The sequence below is a fragment of the Scyliorhinus torazame genome, chromosome 13, assembly GCF_047496885.1.
Source record: "Scyliorhinus torazame isolate Kashiwa2021f chromosome 13, sScyTor2.1, whole genome shotgun sequence".
Taxonomy (NCBI): domain Eukaryota; kingdom Metazoa; phylum Chordata; class Chondrichthyes; order Carcharhiniformes; family Scyliorhinidae; genus Scyliorhinus; species Scyliorhinus torazame.
In genome coordinates this window covers 5,470,191-5,493,960 of record NC_092719.1, presented here as the reverse complement: position 1 = coordinate 5,493,960, position 23,770 = coordinate 5,470,191, and the positions used below count along the sequence as shown (strand labels likewise).

Below are 23,770 nucleotides of genomic sequence, written 5' to 3'. Positions count from 1 at the left end.
CACTCAAATTAAACTGTGTAAATGTCTGGTGAAAATATAAACTGCACACAAGAGTAACTTTCTGTACTGTTGACCAGACCATCGCACTCCAAACCCACTGGCGATGAGATATCTGCAACTCGGTTATGTTGCTCAGACCCGGCTGTAACAAGGCTACAGGTAGCTCGCTCACACCTAGCAGGTTGCCAAAGTTAAATTCTCCGCTTCGTCCTCCTTACCAACACTGCAAAAGCCGAGAAGGGGTCTGGAAAGCGAGTGGAGCATGCCGCAGACATTAACTGCTGGGTGATATAGATTCTAATCTTTGGAGGTCAACAAAGGAGGTGGGCCTCTCACAAAATCCGTCTTAAATTACATCAGACAAAACACTGCACGAAGACAATCATTGTAAGCTGCCCCTCACTGTGATAAATTCTATCACCCGCACAGTTCCAAATAAAAAGAAATTCTTCTTATTTTGTATATGGATCTGTAACCAAGTGGGGTGGCACAATAATTACAGACGCAGACTGTGGAGAGACCAGGCAGGTTAACGTCTTGTTCTTTCCAACACTCTGCGTGTTCCTTCTACCTTGTTCGCTGGAGTAAATTTTATAAACTGGGCTCCTGGTGACAGTGAGGGGTGAGGTCTGTCTACACTGCAGGATGAGAGAGGGAGAGGACTCAATTCTCTTTTCTTTGTTTTGATTACCTGTGGGCAAAACGATTCCATTGTTTCCTCAGAGTATCCTGTGCGTTTGATCCAATGAGGAAGAGTTGGGGCTTTTTTACTGGGAACATTGGCTGAGCTGTATCCAATTAAATTAGGTCCTGTTTGGCTAGATTGCTTTGCTTTGGGAGTTGCTTGCATCCTTTGTCTCTGATCTGACACTGTCGAAAGTGTCATTCTGAAGGATGTCTTTTAATCTTCCGTTCAAGGGAAGAGTGAAGAATGGTCAGGCTGGTGAGTACCGTCCCAGGTTTTGTCATCTCATCATTTGGACATTTCCTGCGAGGTTCATTTCTGTCAGAAAATTTCCATCACAGACTCCTGTTCAAGTATTATTGAAGAGAACCACATAATCCAAGATTGTATTGTAATGTATAGTTCCTGTCAGAAAGTTTACCTATTAAACGTGTTTTTGCCTCCATTTAAAATTACTCCCTGCTTAAATCGGACATTTTCACAAAGGGTCGGAGAGATCAATAAACGGTTGGATCCTCCATAGTTTCCCGAAACCCAGTCATATAAGGATTCACTCTTTGTACCATGATTCATTCTTTGATAAAAGGATGGTTCCAGCTCAGAAAGAGGCCATTCAGCCCATCTTAATCTAGGACAAAAGTTCGGCACAACATGGTGGGCCGAAGGGCCTGTTCTGTGCTGTATTTTCTATATTCTATTTTCTATGTATGCGAAGGGAATAAAATTTGGACTGCTCTACCCGGCCCGTCTGTGGGTAACCTACGAGGAACGGGAACTATATTTTGGCTCGCCGGAAGAACTGGCGGGCTTTATGAAAGACAACAACCTGGGCGACCCATTAAGGACTTTTAATTAAAAGAGAAAACTGGTCAGTCGCGATTTAAATCAAATCATCTCCATGCTGCCCCTCTGCAAGAGCAACTCAGCCACTTCCCCTCCCTTTCTCCTGAGCCCTGCAAAGTTCCAGGAGCTTATCCAATTCTCCATTGAAAGCCAAGATATAATCTGCCTCCACCACACATCGCAGGCACTGCATTCCCGGTCCTCACCACTCGCTGCGTAAAAAGGGCCTTTTTTGTCGTCGAGCTGTTGGTTCTGTTGTCAATCACCTTAAATTGGTGTCCTCTCGTTCTCGGCCCCCCCACCAATGGAAACAAATTCTCCAGATTTAGGTTCCTCATGATTCCAGCATGGAGATGGTGGGCTGAATGACCTCTTTGTGTGCTGTAACCATCCTTTTATCATGTTACAAAGAGTGAATCCTTATTCTATACAGATAGACATGGAGCATACAGTGCAGAAGGAGGCCATTCGGCCCATCAAGTCTGCACCGACCCACTTAAGCCCTCACTTCCACCCTATCCCCATAACCCAATAACCCCATCTAACCTTTTTTTGTACACTAAGGGCAATTTATCATGGCCAATCCACGTAACCTGCACGTCTTTGGACTGTGGGAGGGAACCGGAGCACCCGGAGGAAACCCACACAGACACGGGGAGAGCGTGCAGACTCCGCACAGACAGTGACCAACGGGGAATCGAACCTGGGGCCCTGGTGCTGTGAAGCCACAGTACTATCTGTGCTACCATCTGGGTTTCGGGGAATGATCGAGCTCTATCACTATCCTGGATGTTTTGCACTTATTTATCAACAAGGCTGACCTGTGCAAAGAGCACGGATAATTTTTTTTTTAAATTTAAGAGTGCACAATTATTTTTTTGTCCAATTAAGGGGCAATTAAACGTGCCCAATCCACCTAACCTGCACATCTTTGGGTTGTGGGGGTGAACCCCACGCAGACACGGGGAAAATGTGCAACTCCACACGGACAGTGACCCAGGGCCGGGATTCGAACACGGATCCTCAGCGCCGCAGTCCTTGTGCTATCCACTGCGCCACATGCCGCCCTTACGAGTCTACGCTGACTCATTTGATAAACAATCTGGTTTGTTCAATTCCTGCCTCTGTTTCCCAATATTCCTGCAATTTCTACTCCTTCAACTGTTTAATGTTGCCTAAAGGTTGCATATTGTGCGGTTCACGGGCAAACTTTGAAAGCGACAGCGAATTGGTTACTTTCAGATAAACAGAAGGCGATGATTAATTAGTGGCGCCATTATCCTATTGCTGTTGTGGGAGCTTGCTGTGCACAAATTTACTCCTGCGTTTCCTGCATCACAGCAGTGGCAACACTTCAAAAGTACTTCATTGGCTATAAAGGGATGTCCAATGGTCGTGGAAGGTGCTATATAAATGCAAATGTTTCTTTCTTCAGGGAGAAGTATCATTGAATATACTGCGAGATCAAACACAAGCTTGACTTATGAAGGAAGTTACAGGCAATTTGGTTTCTTTTGGTTCAGTTCATCGATGTTCCCAAAACAACAATTATGTCTTAAATGATTACAAGGTCTTCTCTACCCAGAATTCCACTTCACGCACTGAACACTCTTTGAAAAGGGACCTCTGAAATTGTTTTTTTTGTGTTGTCTGCCTTTGTGCAACTCTTAAGGCCTATTTAGTTTGACCCAATGTTTCAGATTGATTCTATATTGTCTCCAACCTGATGTATATTTCTAGGATCACTTCTCTGTTGCTGAACTTTAAAGGCTGCAATCTCGGTTTTCCGAGTGCTTCCTAAATATTCTGTATCGAGGATCAGCCTGGTAACCCCTCTCGAAAGTACCTCCACTTTCTGAATGTCTCTCTTTTGTGTCTGTAATCAGAAGCAGGCAAGGTATTCCCTTGTGCAGTTCGGACGGAGTACATTGTGTTCTACAGTGAGCTCCACAGCTTTCATATTCCATTTACTCTGTTGATTATTGCAAGACTGTGATTAGGCAAATCCATTAAAAACCTCTCAATCTCTTTCAACATCACCTGCAATTAGTTCAACACCATCGAGTACATGTGTCTTCTTCGCAAATGCAGCCTACATCTTCATATACCCGTGCATATCAATACTCATCTGCAAATACTGACTGGGAAGTCGGTGCTTATACGGGAATAATTTTTAAAAGCATCCAAAATCTTTTGTGATTGTAACGGGGAGGGTGGACCCGCCCCCTCCGCACTGATAAAGAAACATGGAAGAGAATATAAACACAAAGCTCCCGAAATGTGTTTAGGAAAGGATTTCTTGGCAGCTATCACTTTAACATATTCATTTAAAACCTATTGGTTTGTGTGTCAGGGATTAAACCGCTCCAGTGGAAATGTGATCCTCTGCAAGATACGCATCTCATAGTCTTCAGCGCCATCGTTAAACCACGTAACCCCTCTGATGTCTTTGACTCTTTTAGGTCCACAGTAATTTGCCAAATCCTAGCAACCTGACAATTCTCTGATGTAACCCACTGGAAGCATGATCCCCAGGCCACAGATAGATGAGAAAACAAAAGGAGGCCAGTTAACGCTTCAATGCCGACACTCCACCCGGCTTTACACAGCCGCGCACCAGCGCCGTCTGAAAAAAGCATATTGTAAATCAAGTCATTCCTGACAGAGTTAAATCTTTACCGCCGTGAGCTTCACAAAAGATCTGTGTGCCTTTAATTTTGAGCCTGACTGCCTTTTGTGACTTATGTATATCCGCGTCAGGCAAAATAGCTGCAACGGTTTAATTTAGCTTAAAACAGGGAATATGCGAAACCTAAAAAAGCAATCCGTGTGAAATATCCCAATTTATTGTCATTCATTCTCATGTTATCAACCATGCTTGCCACTGTCTGCCCTCATTATTTATGAGTATCCTTGCTGTAATTTTCCATCTTCATTTCGAAAATTCATTGATTAAGCAGGAAGAGTACAAGAATCAGAAGGTTACCATTTGCTCTATTCCAGTGGGTGTGGTTTTGTTTCCTCTTCCTTCATACCCCAAATCTACTCCTCAGTAATAAACATCTTTGCAGAAATTGTCCGATCCACATGATCAGCTGCCACAATGTAATTATGTGCACAGACCTGAGTTCAAACATTAATCTAGGCTGCAAGACGAGCTCCAGCCTTTTAATGGAGTCCACAATTTCATTACTGGAGTTACCAGCTGGCTGTCTCCATTCTTGGCCAAGCCACACAGGTACCTTAATTTTGTTAACTTAATGAAACAACGAGTGTTGTCCTTTCGCCACTGATCAAATGACCCCCGGCTCATAAACTGAAATGATTGTCTCGGAAATCCTGTTCCTTCGAATTGATGATCTCTGGTGACATTAGGAAGGGGTCATGCCTCGTTCTGGGGTAAGGTTGTGTCAGAGGGCATCAGAGCACCGAGAGGGTGCATGCACCATGCAGCGGAGACACAGATTAGAGTACCTGAGATTTCCTGTATGCTGAGCTGTAGATCAGACCTGAAGGGGCATCGAACTGGGGCCGGAGAGCAGGCCGGAAGGAGAGAGAAGCAGGGAATTTGGGCAGCACGTTGGGTTAGCACTACTGCTCTCACAGCTCCAGGGACCCGGGTTCGATTCCCGGCCCCGAGTCAGTGCCTGTGTAGAATTTGCACATTCTCCCCGTGTCTGCGTGGGTTTCCTCCGGGTGCTCCGGTTTCCTCCTGTGATGAACGGTTACTGTAACACTGTACCCTTGTCATCATGTAAGGTGATGTCCCCTTTAAGACTAGGCTTGGAACCCTGTGGACTCCGCCTCTGGCTCCGCCCATCTGGGAGCCGTATATAAGGGGCCGCCTTGTGGGCAGTGCAGCAGTTAGCACACATCTCGGCACTAGTCTAGTTCTTAGTTTATTAAAACCTTCTTTACTGTTTACACTCTAAGCGTCGTTATTGAGGGTACCTCACTTCCCACATTCCAAAGATGTGCGGGTTAGATGGATTGGCCAAGATAAATTGGCCCTTAGTGTCCAAAAGGTTAGGCGGGTTACTGGGTTCCGGGGATAGGGTGGACGTGTGGGCTTTCGTGGGGTGCTCTTTCCAAGGGCCGGTGCACACTCGATGGGCCGAATGGCTTCCTTCTGCACTGTAAATTCTATGAAATTCCTCCACGGCCGAGCCTCTCTCCATCTCTATCATTTTCTCCAGCTCCATGCCACTCCGAGATATCTGTGCTCCTCTAGCCCGGGACCGCCGTGCATTCCTAATTATAATTGCACCTCCAATGGTAACCGCGCCTTCAGTTGTCCAGTCTCCAAGCAATGGAATTCCCTCCCTAAACCTCTCCAATTCTTTCTCCTGCTACATCATTGAAACAAACTAAATCCTTAACAGGGCTGGACAGGGTAGAAGCAGGAAGGATGTTCCCCCTGGCTAGGGGTGGGTGGGTGGGGGGGGGGGGGGGGGGGGGGGGGGGGGTTACAATTAAATCTTTGCTGGAACAAAATTATGCTAAGCCTTTGGAACCCTTTACCCAAGAGGATTGTGGGTCCGTCGTTGAGTATGTCAAAAGAAGTTGCCGATAGATTTCTAGATGCCAGTGACATTAAGGAATATGGGGATAGTGCGAGGAGATGGCGTTGGGGTAAATGATCAGCCCCAATCCAGTTCAATGGCGGGACAGGCTCGAGGGGCCAAATGGCCTCTTCTCGCTCCTATGTTCCTAGAACTGGGGACACAGCCTCAGGGTAAGGGGTAGGCCATTTAGGGCCGAGAGGAGGAAGAATTCAGTGAAGGGGTGGTGAATCTTTGGGATCCTCGACCCCAGGAGCTGTGGAAACTCAGTCACTGAGCGAATTCAAGGCATGTTCAAAAGACAGAAATCGACAGATTTGGCATTGAGATAGATCAGCTATGATCTAGTTGACTGGTGGACCAGGCTCGAGGGGCCGAATGGCCTAATCCTGCACTTATTTCTTTTTTTTTTAATAAATATTTTATTGAAAATTTTTGGTCAACCAACACAGTACATTGTGCATCCTTTACACAATATTATAACAACACAAATAACAATGACCTATTTTATAAACAAAAATGAATAAATAATAAATAACAAAAATGAAAACTAACCCTAATTGGCAACTGCCTTGTCACAAGTAACACTCTCCAAAAATATAATTTAACAGTCCAATATATAATTATCTGTCGCAACGACCTATACATATTATACAGTATATATTAACAACCCTGAGAGTCCTTCTGGTTCCCCCCCCCCCCCCCCCCCCCCCCCCCCCCCCCCGATCCTGGGCTGCTGCTGCTGCCTTCTTTTTTCCATTCCATCTATCTTTCTGCGAGGTATTCGACGAACGGTTGCCACCGCCTGGTGAACCCTTGAGCCAACCCCCTTAGAACGAACTTAATCCGCTCTAGCTTTATAAACCCTGCCATGTCATTTATCCAGGTCTCCACCCCCGGGGGCTTGGCTTCTTTCCACATTAACAATATCCTGCGCCGGGCTACTAGGGACGCAAAGGCCAAAACATCGGCCTCTCTCGCCTCCTGCACTCCCGGCTCTTGTGCAACCCCAAATATAGCCAACCCCCAGCTTGGTTCGACCCGGACCCCCACTACTTTTGAAAGCACCTTTGTCACCCCCATCCAAAACCCCTGTAGTGCCGGGCATGACCAAAACATATAGGTATGATTCGCTGGGCTTCTCGAGCACCTCGCACACCTATCCTCCACCCCAAAAAATTTACTGAGCCGTGCTCCAGTCATATGTGCCCTGTGTAATACCTTAAACTGAATCAGGCTTAGCCTGGCGCACGAGGACGACGAGTTTACCCTGCTTAGGGCATCTGCCCACAGCCCCTCCTCGATCTCCTCCCCCAGCTCTTCTTCCCATTTCCCTTTTAGTTCATCTCCCATAGTCTCCCCTTCGTCCCTCATTTCCCTATATATATCTGACACCTTACCATCCCCCACCCATATCTTTGAGATCACTCTGTCCTGCACCTCTTGTGTCGGGAGCTGCGGGAATTCCCTCACCCGTTGCCTCGCAAAAGCCCTCAGTTGCATATACCTGAATGCATTCCCTTGGGGCAACCCATATTTCTCGGTCAGCGCTCCCAGACTCGCGAACTTCCCATCCACAAACAGATCTTTCAGTTGCGTTATTCCTGCTCTTTGCCACATTCCATATCCCCCATCCAGTCCCCCCGGGGCAAACCTATGGTTGTTTCTTATCGGGGACCCCCCCAAGGCTCCAGTCTTTCCCCTATGCCGTCTCCACTGTCCCCAAATCTTCAGTGTAGCCACCACCACCGGGCTTGTGGTGTAGTTCCTCGGTGAGAACGGCAATGGGGCTGTCACCATAGCCTGTAGGCTAGTCCCCCTACAGGACGCCCTCTCTAATCTCTTCCACGCCGCTCCCTCCTCCTCTCCCATCCACTTACTCACCATTGAAATATTAGCGGCCCAATAATACTCACTTAGGCTCGGTAGTGCCAGCCCCCCCCATCCCTGCTACGCTGTAAGAATCCCTTCCTCACTCTCAGGGTCTTCCCGGCCCACACAAAACCCATGATGCTCTTTTCAATCCTTTTGAAACGGTAGGTCCTCTATTTCTCTACTCTGCTCCCCTGGATGCACCACAAACAACTCACTTTTCCCCATGTTCAATTTATACCCTGAAAAATCCCCAAACTCCCCAAGTATCCGCATTATTTCTGGCATCCCCTCCGCCGGGTCTGCCACGTATAGTAGCAAATCGTCCGCATACAAAGATACCCGGTGTTCTTCTCCTCCTCTAAGTACTCCCCTCCACTTCTTGGAACCCCGCAACGCTATCGCCAGGGGCTCAATCGCCAGTGCAAACAATAATGGGGACAGAGGGCATCCCTGCCTTGTCCCTCTATGGAGCCGAAAATATGCAGATCCCCGTCCATTCGTGACCACGCTCGCCATCGGGGCCCTATACACCAGCTGCACCCATCTAACATACCCCTCTCCAAAACCAAATCTCCTCAACACCTCCCACAAATAATCCCACTCCACTCTATCAAATGCTTTCTCGGCATCCATCGCCACTACTATCTCCGTTTCACCTCTGGTGGGGCCATCATCATTACCCCTAACAGCCTCCGTATATTCGTGTTCAGCTGTCTCCCCTTCACAAACCCAGTTTGGTCCTCGTGGACCACCCCCGGGACACATTCCTCTATTCTCATTGCCATTACCTTGGCCAGGATCTTGGCATCTACATTTAGGAGGGAAATAGGTCTATAGGACCCGCATTGTAGCGGTCCTTTTCCTTCTTTAAGAGAAGCGATATCGTTGCTTCAGACATAGTCGGGGGCAGTTGTCCCCTTTCCTTTGCCTCATTAAGGTCCTCGTCAATACCGGGGCGAGCAAGTCCACATATTTTCTATAGAATTCGACTGGGAATCCATCCGGTCCCGGGGCCTTTCCCGCCTGCATGCTCCTAATTCCTTTCACCACTTCTTCTACCTCGATCTGTGCTCCCAGTCCCACCCTTTCCTGCTCTTCCACCTTGGGAAATTCCAGCCGATCCAAGAAGCCCATCTTTCTCTCCCTCCATCCGGTGGTTGAGCTTCATATAATTTTTTATAAAATGTCTTGAACACTCCATTCACTCTCTCCGCTCCCCGCTCCATCTCTCCTTCCTCATCCACTCACTCCCCCTATTTCCCTCGCTGCTCCCCTTTTCCTCAATTGGTGTGCCAGCAACCTGCTCGCCTTCTCCCCATATTCGTACTGTACACCCTGTGCCTTCCTCCATTGTGCCTCTGCAGTGCCCGTAGTCAGCAAGTCAAATTCTACATGTAGCCTTTGCCTTTCCCTGTACAGTCCCTCCTCCGGTGCTTCCGCATATTGTCTGTCCACCCTCAAAAGTTCTTGCAGCAACCGCTCCCGTTCCTTACTCTCCTGCTTCCCTTTATGTGCCCTTATTGATATCAGCTCCCCTCTAACCACCGCCTTCAGCGCCTCCCAGACCACTCCACCTGGACCTCCCATTATCATTGAGTTCCAAGTACTTTTCAATGCACCCCCTCACCCTTAGACACACCCCCACATCTGCCATTAGTCCCATGTCCATTCTCCAGGGTGGGCGCCCTACTGTTTCCTCCCCTATCTCCAAGTCTACCCAGTGTGGAGCGTGATCCGAAATGGCTATAGCCGTATACTCCGTTCCCCTCACCTTCGGGATCAACGCCCTTCCCAGCACAAAAAAGTCTATTCGCGAGTAGACTTTATGGACATAGGAGAAAAACGAGAACTCCTTACTCCTAGGTCTGCTAAATCTCCACGGGTCTACACCTCCCATCTGCTCCATAAAATCTTTAAGTACCTTGCTGCTGCCGGCCTCCTTCCAGTCCTGGACTTCGACCTATCCAGCCCTGGTTCCAACACCGTATTAAAATCTCCCCCCATTATCAGCTTTCCCATCTCTAGGTCCGGAATGCGTCCTAGCATCCGCCTCATAAAATTGGCATCATCCCAGTTCGGGGCATATACGTTTACCAAAACCACCGTCTCCCCCTGTAGTTTGCCACTTACCATCACGTATCTGCCCCCGTTATCCGCCACTATAGTCTTTGCCTCGAACATTACCCGCTTCCCCACTAATATAGCCACCCCCCTGTTTTTCGCATCTAGCCCCGAATGGAACACCTGCCCCACCCATCCTTTGCGTAGCCTAACCTGGTCTATCAGTTTCAGGCCTGCACTTATTTCTTACGTCCTATGTACTTCCCTTCCCTTCTTTAAGAAGTGAAGCCACCTTGGGACATTTGGTTATGGTTAAAGGCACTATATAAATGTAAGTTGTTCCTGCCTCCCAAAGACGCCTAAAGGTTTTAGAGCTGGCTTTAGATTGGTCCTCCTATCTCAACATCATGGAGTGACTCACGCGTAGTCAGGTTGTCTGAAATATCGGGCAGGCCCTTGCCAACTAGACTGGCCGAGTTAACCGGATTGGAGAAATCAACACCTTCAGCTGGCGAGGAAAGGAAAAGGATGCAGAAAGGAGAAAATATTTGTAACCCTAGGAAGAATGTATTCCAGTTAGTCTGACACCATAGAAGATAAATTGCAACAAGTGAGGTGGTAATAGAATATTCTTACAATCCTCCACTCTCAACCATACAGGTCAGTGGAAATGCATTTAAAAAAATGTATTTTATGTAACTGTGTGGGCTATTTATCATATTTTTCTACTCTTCAGTCGAATCTCATAAATATTAATAAAACAATTATGTTAATCCATAAGCATAGCAGCATTAAATACTCATAAATAGGTTAGCTTGAGTCTATCATGCACTATAATGTAATACAATTTCTGTTCTTCAAGATCAATGTCCTGCTGTCAGCAGCCATCATAATCTGCAGCATAAATTTTGTTTACTTCGAAATGTGAAAATTAATGGTGTTAAAGATAAGAGTTCGCAATCCACCTGTCGCTGAATTGGTCTGCCTTATCGCTGAGCCATTCGAACGAGGTGGAATACTTCAGGTGGAGGGGCTAGCAGACTACCCCGCTTGCCCCGGAGTCGCAAGGTCGTGGGTTCAAATCCCACTCCAGAAACATGAACACAGCCAATGTTCGTTTGGTTAAACCTAGACCCTGCCTACTCTCAGGTGGATGGGAAGGACCCCATGGTGCCATTCTAAAGGGAGGGGGGGGGGGCAAGGAAATTCTCCCTCAGTGTCCCGGGGCCATTATTCCTCGCCTCAGTCAACATCATAAACAACAGGTTTTGTAGTTGTTATCACGTTGCCTTTTGGCGGGAGTTTTGCTGGGTGCAAATTAACTGCCGTGCTTCCTACGTAACAGCAGCAACTGCATTTCAAAGGAACTCCATCGGTTGTGAGGTGCTTTGGGGTGTCCTGAAGTGAGGAAAGGCGCTATATAAATGCAAACTCTCTTTTCAGAACAACTGGACTCAGAGGAAGATGAACAAGCTTTTGGTCCCTGATCGCCATCTAGTGGGCCCTCCCAGGAGTGGAGGCACCGCACAGGTACACCCCCCCCCCCCTCCCCCTCCCGCCCCCCCCCCCCCAAACAAACAAACCAGGAGGAGCGATCTGGAAACCATCATCTGGAGAGAGGGGTCGGGGAGAATATCAGCGAGGAAACGATTTGAGGAAAACTAATGTCGCCAAATTATTCCTCTCCTTCAGGGAAGGAAATTAGCAAGTTTTCAACTCATGTCCCACCGTCAAATCCTTGACGCTAATGTTCAGAGCGCTAAAATTGAGCAATAGCAGCCGCTGAAGTTTGTGTGAAGAATTCTGACTGAACATCAGAGCACTGCGACATTTGGGGTTTTCATTCCTAATCTGTTGGACACGTAAAAGCAATTATCATTAATTCTATTTCAGTGATATTCTTAATACAGATAAATTGACATGAACGGGCATTTATGTGACTGCATTAAAACACATCGAAGGAATTAAACTTTCGAGTGATCAGACACGAGCATCACTTTATCAATGCTATTCTTTCTGAACGTTTCAGTTGGTTTGGACAACTTTCTGATCCGGTATTTCCGTGGGTTCAGAAGCTGAAGGGAAGTCGGTCAGCTCCTGGAGAGTTACTGAGCCACAGAGGGGACACATCGCATTAACGCGGAGTGGATTCCCACACAGCACACTGACTCAATCTCCAGGGGCACAGAGAGAGGCTCCAGGTAGGAAGAATGTACAGGGTTGTTAAGAAGGCGTACGGTGTGTTAGCTTTTATTGGTAAAGGGATTGCGTTTCGGAGCCATGAGGTCATGTTGCAGCTGTACAAAACTCTGGTGCGGCCGCATTTGGAGTATTGCGTGCAATTCTGGTCGCCGCATTATAGGAAGGATGTGGAAGCATTGGAAAGGGTGCAGAGGAGATTTACCAGAATGTTGCCTGGTATGGAGGGAAGATCTTATGAGGAAAGGCTGAGGGACTTGAGGCTGTTTTTGTTAGAGAGAAGAAGGTTAAGAGGTGACTTAATTGAGGCATACAAGATGATTAGAGGATTGGATCGGGTGGACAGTGAGAGCCTTCTTCCTCGGATGGTGATGTCTAGCACGAGGGGACATAGCTTTAAATTGAGGGGAGATGGATATAAGACAGATGTCAGAGGTAGGTTCTTTACTCAGAGAGTAGTACAGACGTGGAATGCCCTGCCTGCAACAGTAGTGGACTCGCCAACACTAAGGGTATGTAAATGGTCATTGGATAGACATATGGACGATAAGGGAATAGTGTAGATGAGCTTTAGAGTGGTTTCACAGGTCGGCGGAACATCGAGGGCCGAAGGGCCTGTACTGCGCTGTAATGTTCTATGTTCTAATGGTGAATCATCGAGAGGATCAGGCCACGAGGGGGTGGGTGGCAAGGGTTTACTCACTTTGGTAGATCGGTAAAGGTCTGTGAGTGGGGTTGGTGCGAGGTTCTTGGGCGGGATGCCCTCCTAGGAGGTAGCAGTTAGTGAGAAGTCCCACGGTTGGGAATACTGTGAGCCAGGATGGAGGGGGCAAGAATTCGGAGTGAGTTTGGGGAGCAGTGGGTGGTGTCAGTGCAGTCTGGAGCTGCACTGTGGGGAGGGGAATCCCTGGGGATCGGGGACAGTGGAGATTGGTTCACAGGCTCTGTGGACCACGGAATAGACACTGAGGCTCTGGAACAAGTGTGAGTTTTGTGAGTAGCAGATGAGGAATGGAAATTTGGAGAGCGGTGTTCGAGTCCTGAGCTATTAGTCGGGAACAGTGAGAACCTTGGCGATGAGGTTGTAGAAATACTGGGTTGTGAGGATCTGGGATGATTGGGATGGAGGTTTGAAAGGAGCAAGGAGCAATTGGAGAAGACTGTCAGCATTGGCAGTAATTTGGGATGTGTGGAAATGAAGGAGAAGCCACATTAAAACTAAGAATGTGGCTAGGGGGCCTGACTTGATGGGAGCATTGGGATTCTGAGCCGGGAAATTTAGATGCAGAATCATATCAAATGCTTTAAGTTCAATCCTGGGCAAAGGGTGCATGGGGTCAGGGACTGAGAGGACAGGCAGAGACCCCACAGGCAGATGGACAATGATCTGAGATCCCACGGGCAGATGGACAATGATCCAATATCCCACAGGTAGATGGACAATGATCTGAGATCCCACAGGCAGATGGACAATGATCTGAGATCCCACAGGCAGGTGGACAATGATCTGAGATCCCACAGGCAGGTGGACAATGATCTGAGATCCCACAGGTAGGTGGACAATGATCTGAGATCCCACAGGCAGGTGGACAGGTAGATAGACAATGATCCAAGATCCCTCAGGTAGATGGACAATGGTCCAAGATCCCACAGGCAGATGGACAATGATCCAAGATCCCACAGGTAGATGGACAATGATCTGAAATCCCACAGGTAGGTGGACAATGATCTGAGATCCCACAGGTAGATGGACACGTAGATAGACAATGATCTGAGATCCCACAGGTAGATGGACAATGATCCAAGATCCCACAGGCAGATGGACAATGATCTGAGATCCCAAAGGCAGGTGTAGCCACCTGAGTTGGCCACTTCCTGACTTAAAATGGAGAACCGCAAAGGCTGAAGGGAAATTCAGCCAACACAGGCAAAGACTAGCAAATACAGAGATCACGTATATTGGAACCTGCAAAACAACCAGACAGCACTGAAACCAGCAGCCATCTACATAGTAATGTAGCAGCCATCTACATATTAATGAGCGATTCCTGGGAACAATCGAAACATTTTAAGGTAAACAAAGCCAAGCCAGACTCCTCGGCGCCAGCAGGAGCCAACACAAAAGAGGTTAACTGACACTTAAAGACCGCCTAGCGATCAGGGAACCGCTCCAGAATTGGAGAAATCGAACCAAGTGATCGGAACGAAGTCCAATCACTTGGAACCAGGTACGGGGTCCGCCCCGAAGGGCGGGAAGCCCCTGTGCACTATAAAGCAAAGCCCCCAAGTTCAAATCGTCCTTCTTTGGCAGGGTCACTCAGCAACGCGAACCACCCTTGACAGTGACCTGTCTTGTTGCCTCCAAGCAAGTAAGTCTCCAGTCAACGCTCGCTACGAGATAGGCGCTCCTAGCTACCAGTCCATACCAGCTTTTGAATCCTGCAGACTCAGGACCTGAACGAAAAGCCATTTGTTCCCCTGACCTGGTGGGCCAGTCCAAAGCTAAGTATAGGCCTGTTAGTTATAGAAATAGCCTAGAAAGTAGAGTTTATGCATGAGTAGTGATTGACTGTGTATAATAAATGTGTTTTGATTTGAATCTTACTAATTGGGATGTTGAGTTATTGATCATTACTTGAACTTGAACCTCGTGGCGGTATCATAAAGATACCTGCCGACTCCAGAGCAAAGGTTATAAAACAGAGCCAATTGAACTAACCAAAAGTTAGCAACACAGGTGGACAATGATCTGAGATCCCACATCAACATTTGAACGTCACGGAGGAAAATTAACCGGCAGAATTTAGTTTCTTACCGCCCAATCTCCACCAGTGTTAAGACGACAGCTTTTTAACAACAGGAGTTTTTGTAATAAAATGACACCTACAGCAAGAATACCTGATGTGTCAGAGTATTAATATAGTAAGTGTCACTATCTGTGCGGAGAAAGTGTTTTGCGTTTAACATGTGTGTGGGCTGCACACGCCAAGCATAACATGTGACATTGGGCAAAGCGTTGTTTTAAAGAAATTAACCATCCTGCGGCCTGAAAGATCAGCTTTTATCGGTAACTCCATTTGCCTCATAAGAGCAATAAAGGTACCTCAGAGTCATTGGCCCGGCTGTTTGGCAGGAATACTCTGCAGATTCCAAACCGTTAACGAATCAATTCATGGCATCTCACAATATCATAAAACTGCGTTATTGCTTAGTTGGGTGTTATTTATGATTAGCGGGTGTAAGAACATTAAAGGAATTTATAGGATATGTAAAAACGATCCCCTCAGGCAAAGGGAAGCCCAGAAGAAGGGAGCACAACCTCAAAATGACAATCAGACTCTTTGGGGGAGGGGGGGGTAGATTTCTGTTGAGGTGGGGGTGGTGGATATTTGTTGGTACGGATATTTCTAGAAGGAAAAACAGTTTGGACCAAGATTCTTATTTCTCCTTGTTCACTTTTTGGTTCTTTCTGGGGTATGGGAACCATGATGGGTTAATGGGGTTGAGGTGCAGATAATAATAATAATCTTTATTATTGTCACAAGTGGGCTTACATTAACACTGCAACGAAGTTACTGTGAAAAGCCCCTAGTCGCCACACTCCGGCGCCTGTTCGGGTACACAGAGGGAGAATTCAGAATGTCCAATTCACCTAACAAGCACGTCTTTCGGGACTTGTGGGAGGAAACCGGAGCACCCGGAGGAAACCCACACAGACACGGGGGGAACGTGCAGACTCCGCACGGACAGTGACCCAAGCCGGGAATCGAACCCACTGTGCTACCGTGCTCAGCCATGATGTAACCGTGGCAGAACAGGCTGGAGGGGCTGAATGGCCTTCTCCCGGCCATGTGTTCCCAAAGACGAGAGCCAGTGACTGCAGTAAGATTTTTTTTTTAACAAATGTTTCTGATGTGATAGTTGCTGTGTCAACAATAAACAATAAATAAACTGATGTTTTTTTCCCAAAACAATCACCTTCGGACTAAGAGGCAATGGACTGATATCAGCTGAAACGGTGTGGGGAAATTGTAACAGTGCTTTCTTTGCCAAATCACTGTATATTTCTACAGTTAAAACAAAGGCAATTTCCAACCCCTCCTCAACGGACTTCAAAATCAATCAGTGCAGGCAACCTTGTTAGAGCTACTTCGTCTGAACTGTAATCAAATAGAACATAGAACATAGAACAATACAGCGCAGTACAGGCCCTTCAGCCCACGATGTTGCACCGAAACAAAAGCCATCTAACCTACACTATGCCATTATCATCCATATGTTTATCCAATAAACTTTTAAATGCCCTCAATGTTGGCGAGTTCACTACTGTAGCAGGTAGGGCATTCCACGGCCTCACTACTCTTTGCGTAAAGAACCTACCTCGGACCTCTGTCCTATATCTATTACCCCTCAGTTTAAAGTTATGTCCCCCTCATGCCAGCCATTTCCATCCGCGGGAGAAGGCTCTCACTGTCCACCCTATCCAACCCCCTGATCATTTTGTATGCCTCTATGAAGTCTCCTCTTAACCTTCTTCTCTCCAACGAAAACAACCTCAAGTCCATCAGCCTTTCCTCATAAGATTTTCCCTCCATACCAGGCAACATCCTGGTAAATCTCCTCTGCACCCGCTCCAAAGCCTCCACGTCCTTCCTATAATGCGGTGACCAGAACTGTACGCAATACTCCAAATGCGGCCATACCAGAGTTCTGTACAGCTGCAACATGACCTCCTGACTCCGGAACTCAATCCCTCTACCAATAAAGGCCAACACTCCATAGGCCTTCTTCACGACCCTATCAACCTGGGTGGCAACTTTCAGGGATCTATGTACATGGACACCTAGATCCCTCTGCTCATCCACACTTTCAAGAACTTTACCATTAGCCAAATATTCTGCATTCCTGTTATTCCTTCCAAAGTGAATCACCTCACACTTCTCTACATTAAACTCCATTTGCCACCTCTCAGCCCAGCTCTGCAGCTTATCTATATCCCTCTGTAACCTGCTACATCCTTCCACACTATCGACAACACCACCGACTTTAGTATCGTCTGCAAATTTACTCACCCATCCTTCTGCGCCTTCCTCTAGGTCATTGATAAAAATGACAAACAGCAACGGCCCCAGAACAGATCCTTGTGATACTCCACTTGTGACTGTACACCATTCTGAACATTTCCCATCAACCACCACCCTCTGTCTTCTTTCAGCTAGCCAATTTCTGATCCACATCTCTAAATCACCCTCAATCCCCAGCCTCCGTATTTTCTGCAATAGCCTACCGTGGGGAACCTTATCAAACGCTTTGCTGGAAAAATACAGCACACACTTCATTCCTCTTTCAAGTGAATGCTCAGCAGAACATAACGTTGAGAAACAGGTGCCACTGACCAACAAAGGGTTAATTTGAACTTTATTACTAGCTCAAACACACAGCTGAGGGGTTACTTTCACCATTTGCTGATATTTTAATCGAGATTTTATCGCATGATTAAGCTTGGCCTGTCCTCGTCTGTACTATTTTGTCGAGATGACACTGTGAGAATCTCACCAAGTACAGAGGTTCTGCTAATCACACAGGCGGGCAGTTTCTCACTCATTCTCAGAACTGATCATGGCTTTTTAATTGCAACTCCAGCGTACGCATTAACAGGAGTGTTTCTGACAGGTAGACAAGCATTATTCCCAGACAGTTTCTCCTTACTTGCACAACCCGGTGTTTGGAGCCGTTACTATAACGGCTCAATTCACTGTTTAAACATAGTGCTATGGAACAGTATCTGTTCAGTAATAACCCTCACTAAAGGAAGCCACCAGGTGTCCTGCACTGTACATTAATCATTCGGAGATCTGCTGTCAAAATCCTTCATTTTTTTTCACACAAACAGAATGTGTATTCACCTCATTTGCATATTATCAAGATACTGAAACGCCAACACAGGAATTACAACTGGTTCAGCATGGCTGCATATTTTGGCTGATGGAACTCAATGCAGTGTTTCCTGGTACCCTCATGGTAAGCTAGTGCGTGTGTCTGTGTGTCTGCCTGAGTGTGTGTGTTGTTGTCTGTGTGCATATACCTGAGTGTGTGAGCGTGTGTCTGTGTTTTGTCTGTGTGTGCTTGTGTATGTCTATGTGTGTGTATGTATTGTGTCTGAGTGTGTGGGTTTGTGTGTGCATGTTGTATTTTGTGTATGCGTGCATGGTTGTTTTGTACATGTGTGTTTGTGTGCGTGTGGGTGTTTTGTGGCATGTGTGTTTGTGTTCGTGAGTGTTTTGTGTGTGTGCGTGGGTGTTTTGTGCATGTGTGTGCGTGGGTGTTTTGTGCGTATGCGTGTGTGCGCGCATGGGTATTTTGTGCGTGTGCGAGTGTGGGTGTTTTGTGCATGTGTGTGCGCACATGTGTCTTTTGTGTGTGTGTGCGCGCATGGGTGTTTTGTGTGTGGGGGGTGATTGTGCATGTGTGTGCGTGGGTGTTTTGTGCATATGTGTGTGCGCGCGCATGGGTGTTTTGTGCATGTATGCATGGGTGTTTTGTGCGTGTGGGTGTGCGTGTGGGTGTTTTGTGTGTGTGATTGTGGGTGTTTTGTGCATGTGTGTGCGCATGGGTGTTTTGTGTGGGTGTTTTATGCGTGCGTGTACATGCATATGTGTGTGTGGATGTTTTGTCCATGTGTGTGCGTGCATCGGTGTTTTGTGCATGTGCGGTGGGTGTTTTGTGTGTGTTCTGTGTGCGCCTGGGTATTTTGTGCATGTATGCATGGTGTTTTGTGCGTGTGTGCGTGGGTGTTTTGTATGTGTCTGTGTGTGTGTGTGCGGTGCGGATAGGTGTTATGTGCGTGTGTGTGTGGGTGTTTTGTATGTGTCTGTGTGTGTGTGTGCGGTGCGGATAGGTGTTTTGTGCGTGTGTGTGTGGGTGTTTTGTATGTGTCTGTGTGTGTGTGTGCAGCGCGGATAGGTGTTTAGTGTGTGTGTCTGTGCGTATCTTTGCCAAGTAACAATTTTTATTCTAAACACCATTCCAAAATCAATGAGTTTTCAGCGTTTTGTACAGGAGTCTGCAACAGCTCATTCCCAAAGGACTGGGAATGGCTAAAACCACCACTTTAAAAAATAACTTACCCTACAAGTACCTCAGCGGTGTAAGAGAAATTAAATCTTCAGAAACAATTTTCTGGACACTCAGCAGTTACTTGTCGGAATGTGTTACTGTCTACTGCTTGATGGAAATGTGTTAGCCTCAGCCTCCTGTTTTAATTCATTTCCTCTCAGAGAATCTTCACATGAAAACAGTTCCATGAAAATCGAGTCTCACCACCCGCCCCCCCCTCACTGAAAGGATCAAAAGCAGTGCATTCTCTGTCAGCACTGGCCCTGAATTCCTTGAACATTCCTGTTTACCTCCCCCCCCCCCCCCCCATAGTTCTCTCGGAACCAGGAGGAAGGAGTGCGGGTACACCGCTTCCAGTTTCCCATTTGATCAGTAACAGACATGTCTGCAAGGCTCAATACGAAGTGAACGGGAAAAAAGCCCAAGTGTAAACATGGCTGTCCATTGAGCCGGAGTCCTCATTTAGAAAACCTCCCACTTCTATTCACAGACTCACAAATATTCTTTCAGCACACGCTTTCCACAATCACATTCTGCTTAAAAAAACAACACTGCAACAGACAAGGGAGAGCGAGACACAGAGAGAGAGAGAGAGAGAGGGAGGGAGGGAGAGAGAGAGAGAGGGAGAGGGAGAGAGAGAGAGAGAGGGAGAGAGAGGGAGGGAGAGGGAGAGAGAGAGGGAGGGAGAGGGAGAGAGAGAGAGGGAGGGAGAGGGAGAGGGAGAGAGAGAGGGAGAGGGAGAAAGAGAGAGGGAGAGAGGGAGAGAAAGAGAGGGAGGGAGAGGGAGAGGGAGAGAGGGAGGGAGAGAGAGAGAGGGAGAGAGAGAGGGAGGGAGAGGGAGAGAGAGAGAGGGAGGGAGAGGGAGAGAGCGAGAGAGGGAGGGAGAGAGAGAGAAAGAGAGGGAGGGAGAGGGAGAGAGAGAGAGAGAGGGAGGGAGAGGGAGAGAGAGAGGGAGGGAGTGGGAGCAATTCCTGGGAAGACAAAAGCTCCCGCAGTTTTTCCGCTGCTGACATGCCTGCACCTCTCCTGGCAAGGTTAAGCGAGCGGCTGCAGACTTTCCTTTTGCACAATTTACCTACCTTTGTGCGCATTGGAGATAGGAGACCTTCCATTTTTGTGTTAGCCTCATAACATTCCCCGCTCCCTGACTGTCTTTCTTCAGCCTTCAAGCATCCCACGATAAAAAAAGCCAGGCTAACCGCAATGTGATCTTCCCCATATCAACCTGCCTAACTTGAATCAGCAGCACACAGCTCCTGCTGGAGTCTCCCTCTGCTCCTTGCTGTCTGATATGCCTGGAGCTATGCTTGCTCACTGACAAATGATACCCCGTCTTTAGACGGTGCATTCAACACAAGCAAAAGTGCTATCATCCAAACCACTGCGATTAGGTCACTAAAGGATGTCTGGGAGGTGCTTGCTTTGCACTATCACATTGACGATGAAAGGATTTTCACAAGCTCCAGCACTTTTATCCCGACCCCACGTCACTCACGATGTTCCAGCGCTCTGAGCCCACACACGTGCTTTTGAGCCGCTCAGATATATGACAAAGCACAATGTGCACAAGTTTGTTTTCTTTGTGCCACACGGGTCACTGGCTGGAAACTGCATTCCTCCACCTGCCGCCCACATTGAGGCTAAAACTGCCCCCTTTGCAACGCGGCCAGATTCGGGAAACTCCCATCAGTACAATGAATCATAGAATCAACAGTGCAGAAGGAGGTCATTTCATAGATTCCATAGAATTTACAGTGCAGAAGGAGGCCATTCGGCCCATTGAGTCTACACCTGCTCTTGGAAAGAGCACCCGACCCAAGCCCACACCTCCACCCTATCCCCATAACCCAGTAACCCCACCCAGCACTAAGGGCAATTTTGGACACTAAGGGCAATTTATCACAGCCAATCCACCTAACCTGCACATCTTTGGACTGTGGGAGGAAACCGGAGCACCCGGAGGAAACCCACGCAGACACGGGGAGAACGTGCAGACTCCGCACAGACAGTGACCCAAGCTGGAATCGAACCTGGGACCCTGAAGCTGTGAAGTAATTGTGCTAACCACTATCATAGAATTTACAGTGCAGAAGGAGGCCATTTGGCCCATCGAGTCTGCACCGGCTCTTGGAAAGAGTACCCTACCCAAGGTTAACACCTCCACCCTATCCCCATAACCCAGTAACCCCACCCAACACCAAGGGAAATTTTGGACACTGAGGGCAATTTATCATGGCCAATCCACCTAACCTGCACATCTTTAGACTGTGGGAGGAAACCGGAGCACCCGGAGGAAACCCACGCACACACGGGGAGGACGTGCAGACTCCGCACAGACAGTGACCCAAGCCGGATTCGAACCTGGGACCCTGGAGCTGTGAAGCAATTGTGCTATCCACTATGCTACCATTCTGCCCATCGATTCTGCACTGGTCCTTGGAAGGAGCCAGAAAACACCCACAAATCTCCACGAGAGTGATTATTAGACAAAATCCCACAGGCGCCCGCAGAAGGAAATATTAAGGTGAAGAACTCACTCCAATCGATCGGTTATAAGGACAAAAAGAGTTGCATTTGCCTAGCAACGTTCACCCATCGCTGGCAGTTCTCGTTTTACAGCCAATGAGGGACTTTTGAAATAGGGTCACTGTTCCAATGCAGGAAACTCAACACCCAACCTCTGCACAGCATGCTCCCACAAACAGCAGTGTGGTCATGACCAGGTAGTCTCCCTATGTGACGCTGAGTGGGGACTTGGATCGTGCAGATTGCCTTTTTACTCCAGTATTTGCTTCATGCTAGCAAGGGCAACCCTATATTCTTTCTTTCACTTGCACCTTGTTTCGAGTGAATGTTATCCCACGACTGGAACTTACACCGCGCCTTCAGCCAATCTCCCCAAAAGCCACTGTGTGGCGCACAAAGACTCCGTGAGACAAACAGAGTGAAGTCGATGAGGCTTTATTAAGCGTGTCTGTTCCCCAGCAGCCCGATAGTAAACTGGCCTGCGGGGGAAGGCACCGGCTTCTTATACTTCGCCTTCAGGGCGGAGTATGAGGTCAACGGCCAACCAGGACCCGGGATCTGTCAGCCAATGACATTAGGGCTTCCAGTCCCACATGACCCCCAATACATACTACCACATTCACCCCTTGTCAAAAATGAACCCGGCGGGGTGATGCTTCGTATGGTGGTAAGGGTTTACAGTACTGGTCCTGGGAGGAGAGAACAGTTACATGGTAGGACCGTATTGGACAGTATCGTCCTGTTACAACTATTTACAGAGGATATATGAAAACAAAATGTTCATTGGACAGTCCATCTTTGTTTTACATCGACGCCACGAGTCGGTCGGGCGGTCTGGTCGTCCGTGTCGATTGCCTCGGCCCCGGCGGTGGTGGTGGTGCTTGTACCAGCGTTGTCGCCTCCGGGAGCCGCACGGTTTTAGCTGTCGGTGCAAAGGGGAGGGGGGCTGATCCTCCTGGGAAGGGGGCGGTCGCGGGGTGCGGCGGTGGCAGGAAGGGGGGCGGTTGGGTTGATGGCGCCGGGGGGGTGTGCGTGGTGCCGGCGGGCGCCAGATCCCGCAGGGAGACCGTGTCCTGTCGGCCGTCGGGGTACTCCACGTAGGCGTACTGGGGGTTTGCGTGGAGGAGGTGAACCCTTTCGACCAACGGGTCCGCCTTATGTGCCCGCACGTGCTTTCGGAGCAGGATGGGTCCTGGGGCCGCCAGCCAGGTCGGCAGCGACGTTCCAGAGGAGGACCTCCTAGGGAAAACAAGGAGACGCTCGTGAGGCGTTTGATTAGTGCTCGTACATAATAACGACCGGATGGAATGGAGAGCGTCCGGGAGGACCTCCTGCCACCGTGAAACTGGGAGATCCCTGGACCGTAGAGCCAGTAGGACGGCCTTCCAGACCGTGCCGTTCTCCCTTTCTACTTGCCCGTTCCCCCGGGGGTTGTAGCTGGTCGTCCTGCTTGAAGCTATACCCTTGCTGAGCAGGAACTGGCGCAGCTCGTCACTCATGAAAGAGGACCCCCTGTCGCTGTGGACGTATGCGGGGTAACCGAACAGTGTGAATATGCTGTTCAGGGCTTTAATGACTGTGGCCGCGGTCATGTCGGAGCAGGGAATGGCAAAAGGGAAGCGGGAGTATTCGTCCACTACATTAAGGAAATACGCGTTGCGGTCGGTGGAGGGGAGGGGCCCTTTGAAATCGAGACTGAGGCGTTCAAAGGGACGAGAAGCCTTAATCAGGTGCGCTCCATCTGGCCTGAAAAAATGCGGTTTGCATTCTGCGCAGATGTGGCAGTCTCTTGTGACTGTACGGACCTCCTCTAAGGAGTAGGGGAGATTGCGGGACTTGATGAAGTGGTAAAACCGAGTGACCCCCGGGTGGCAGAGGTCCTCGTGGAGGGCTTGGAGGCGGT

General features: G+C 48.2%; 1 protein-coding gene across 8 annotated transcripts in view; it reads right to left on the bottom strand.

Annotated features, from left to right (window-relative positions):
• Window positions 1-23,770, bottom strand: part of frmd4a (FERM domain containing 4A) — a 796,670-nt gene that overhangs the window by 564,677 nt on the left and 208,223 nt on the right. Inside the window, exon 1 of one of the 8 annotated variants that reach the window (XM_072470971.1) lies at window positions 20,421-20,864. The exons of 6 other annotated variants lie outside the window; for them this stretch is intronic. In XM_072470971.1, coding sequence (XP_072327072.1) covers window positions 20,421-20,453 — 33 coding nt within the window. In that variant the 5' untranslated portion in view covers window positions 20,454-20,864. Of the gene's footprint in view, window positions 1-19,352; window positions 19,377-20,420; window positions 20,865-23,770 lie in introns of those variants that run through there. One more of the 8 variants, XM_072470974.1, reaches the window with a different exon arrangement.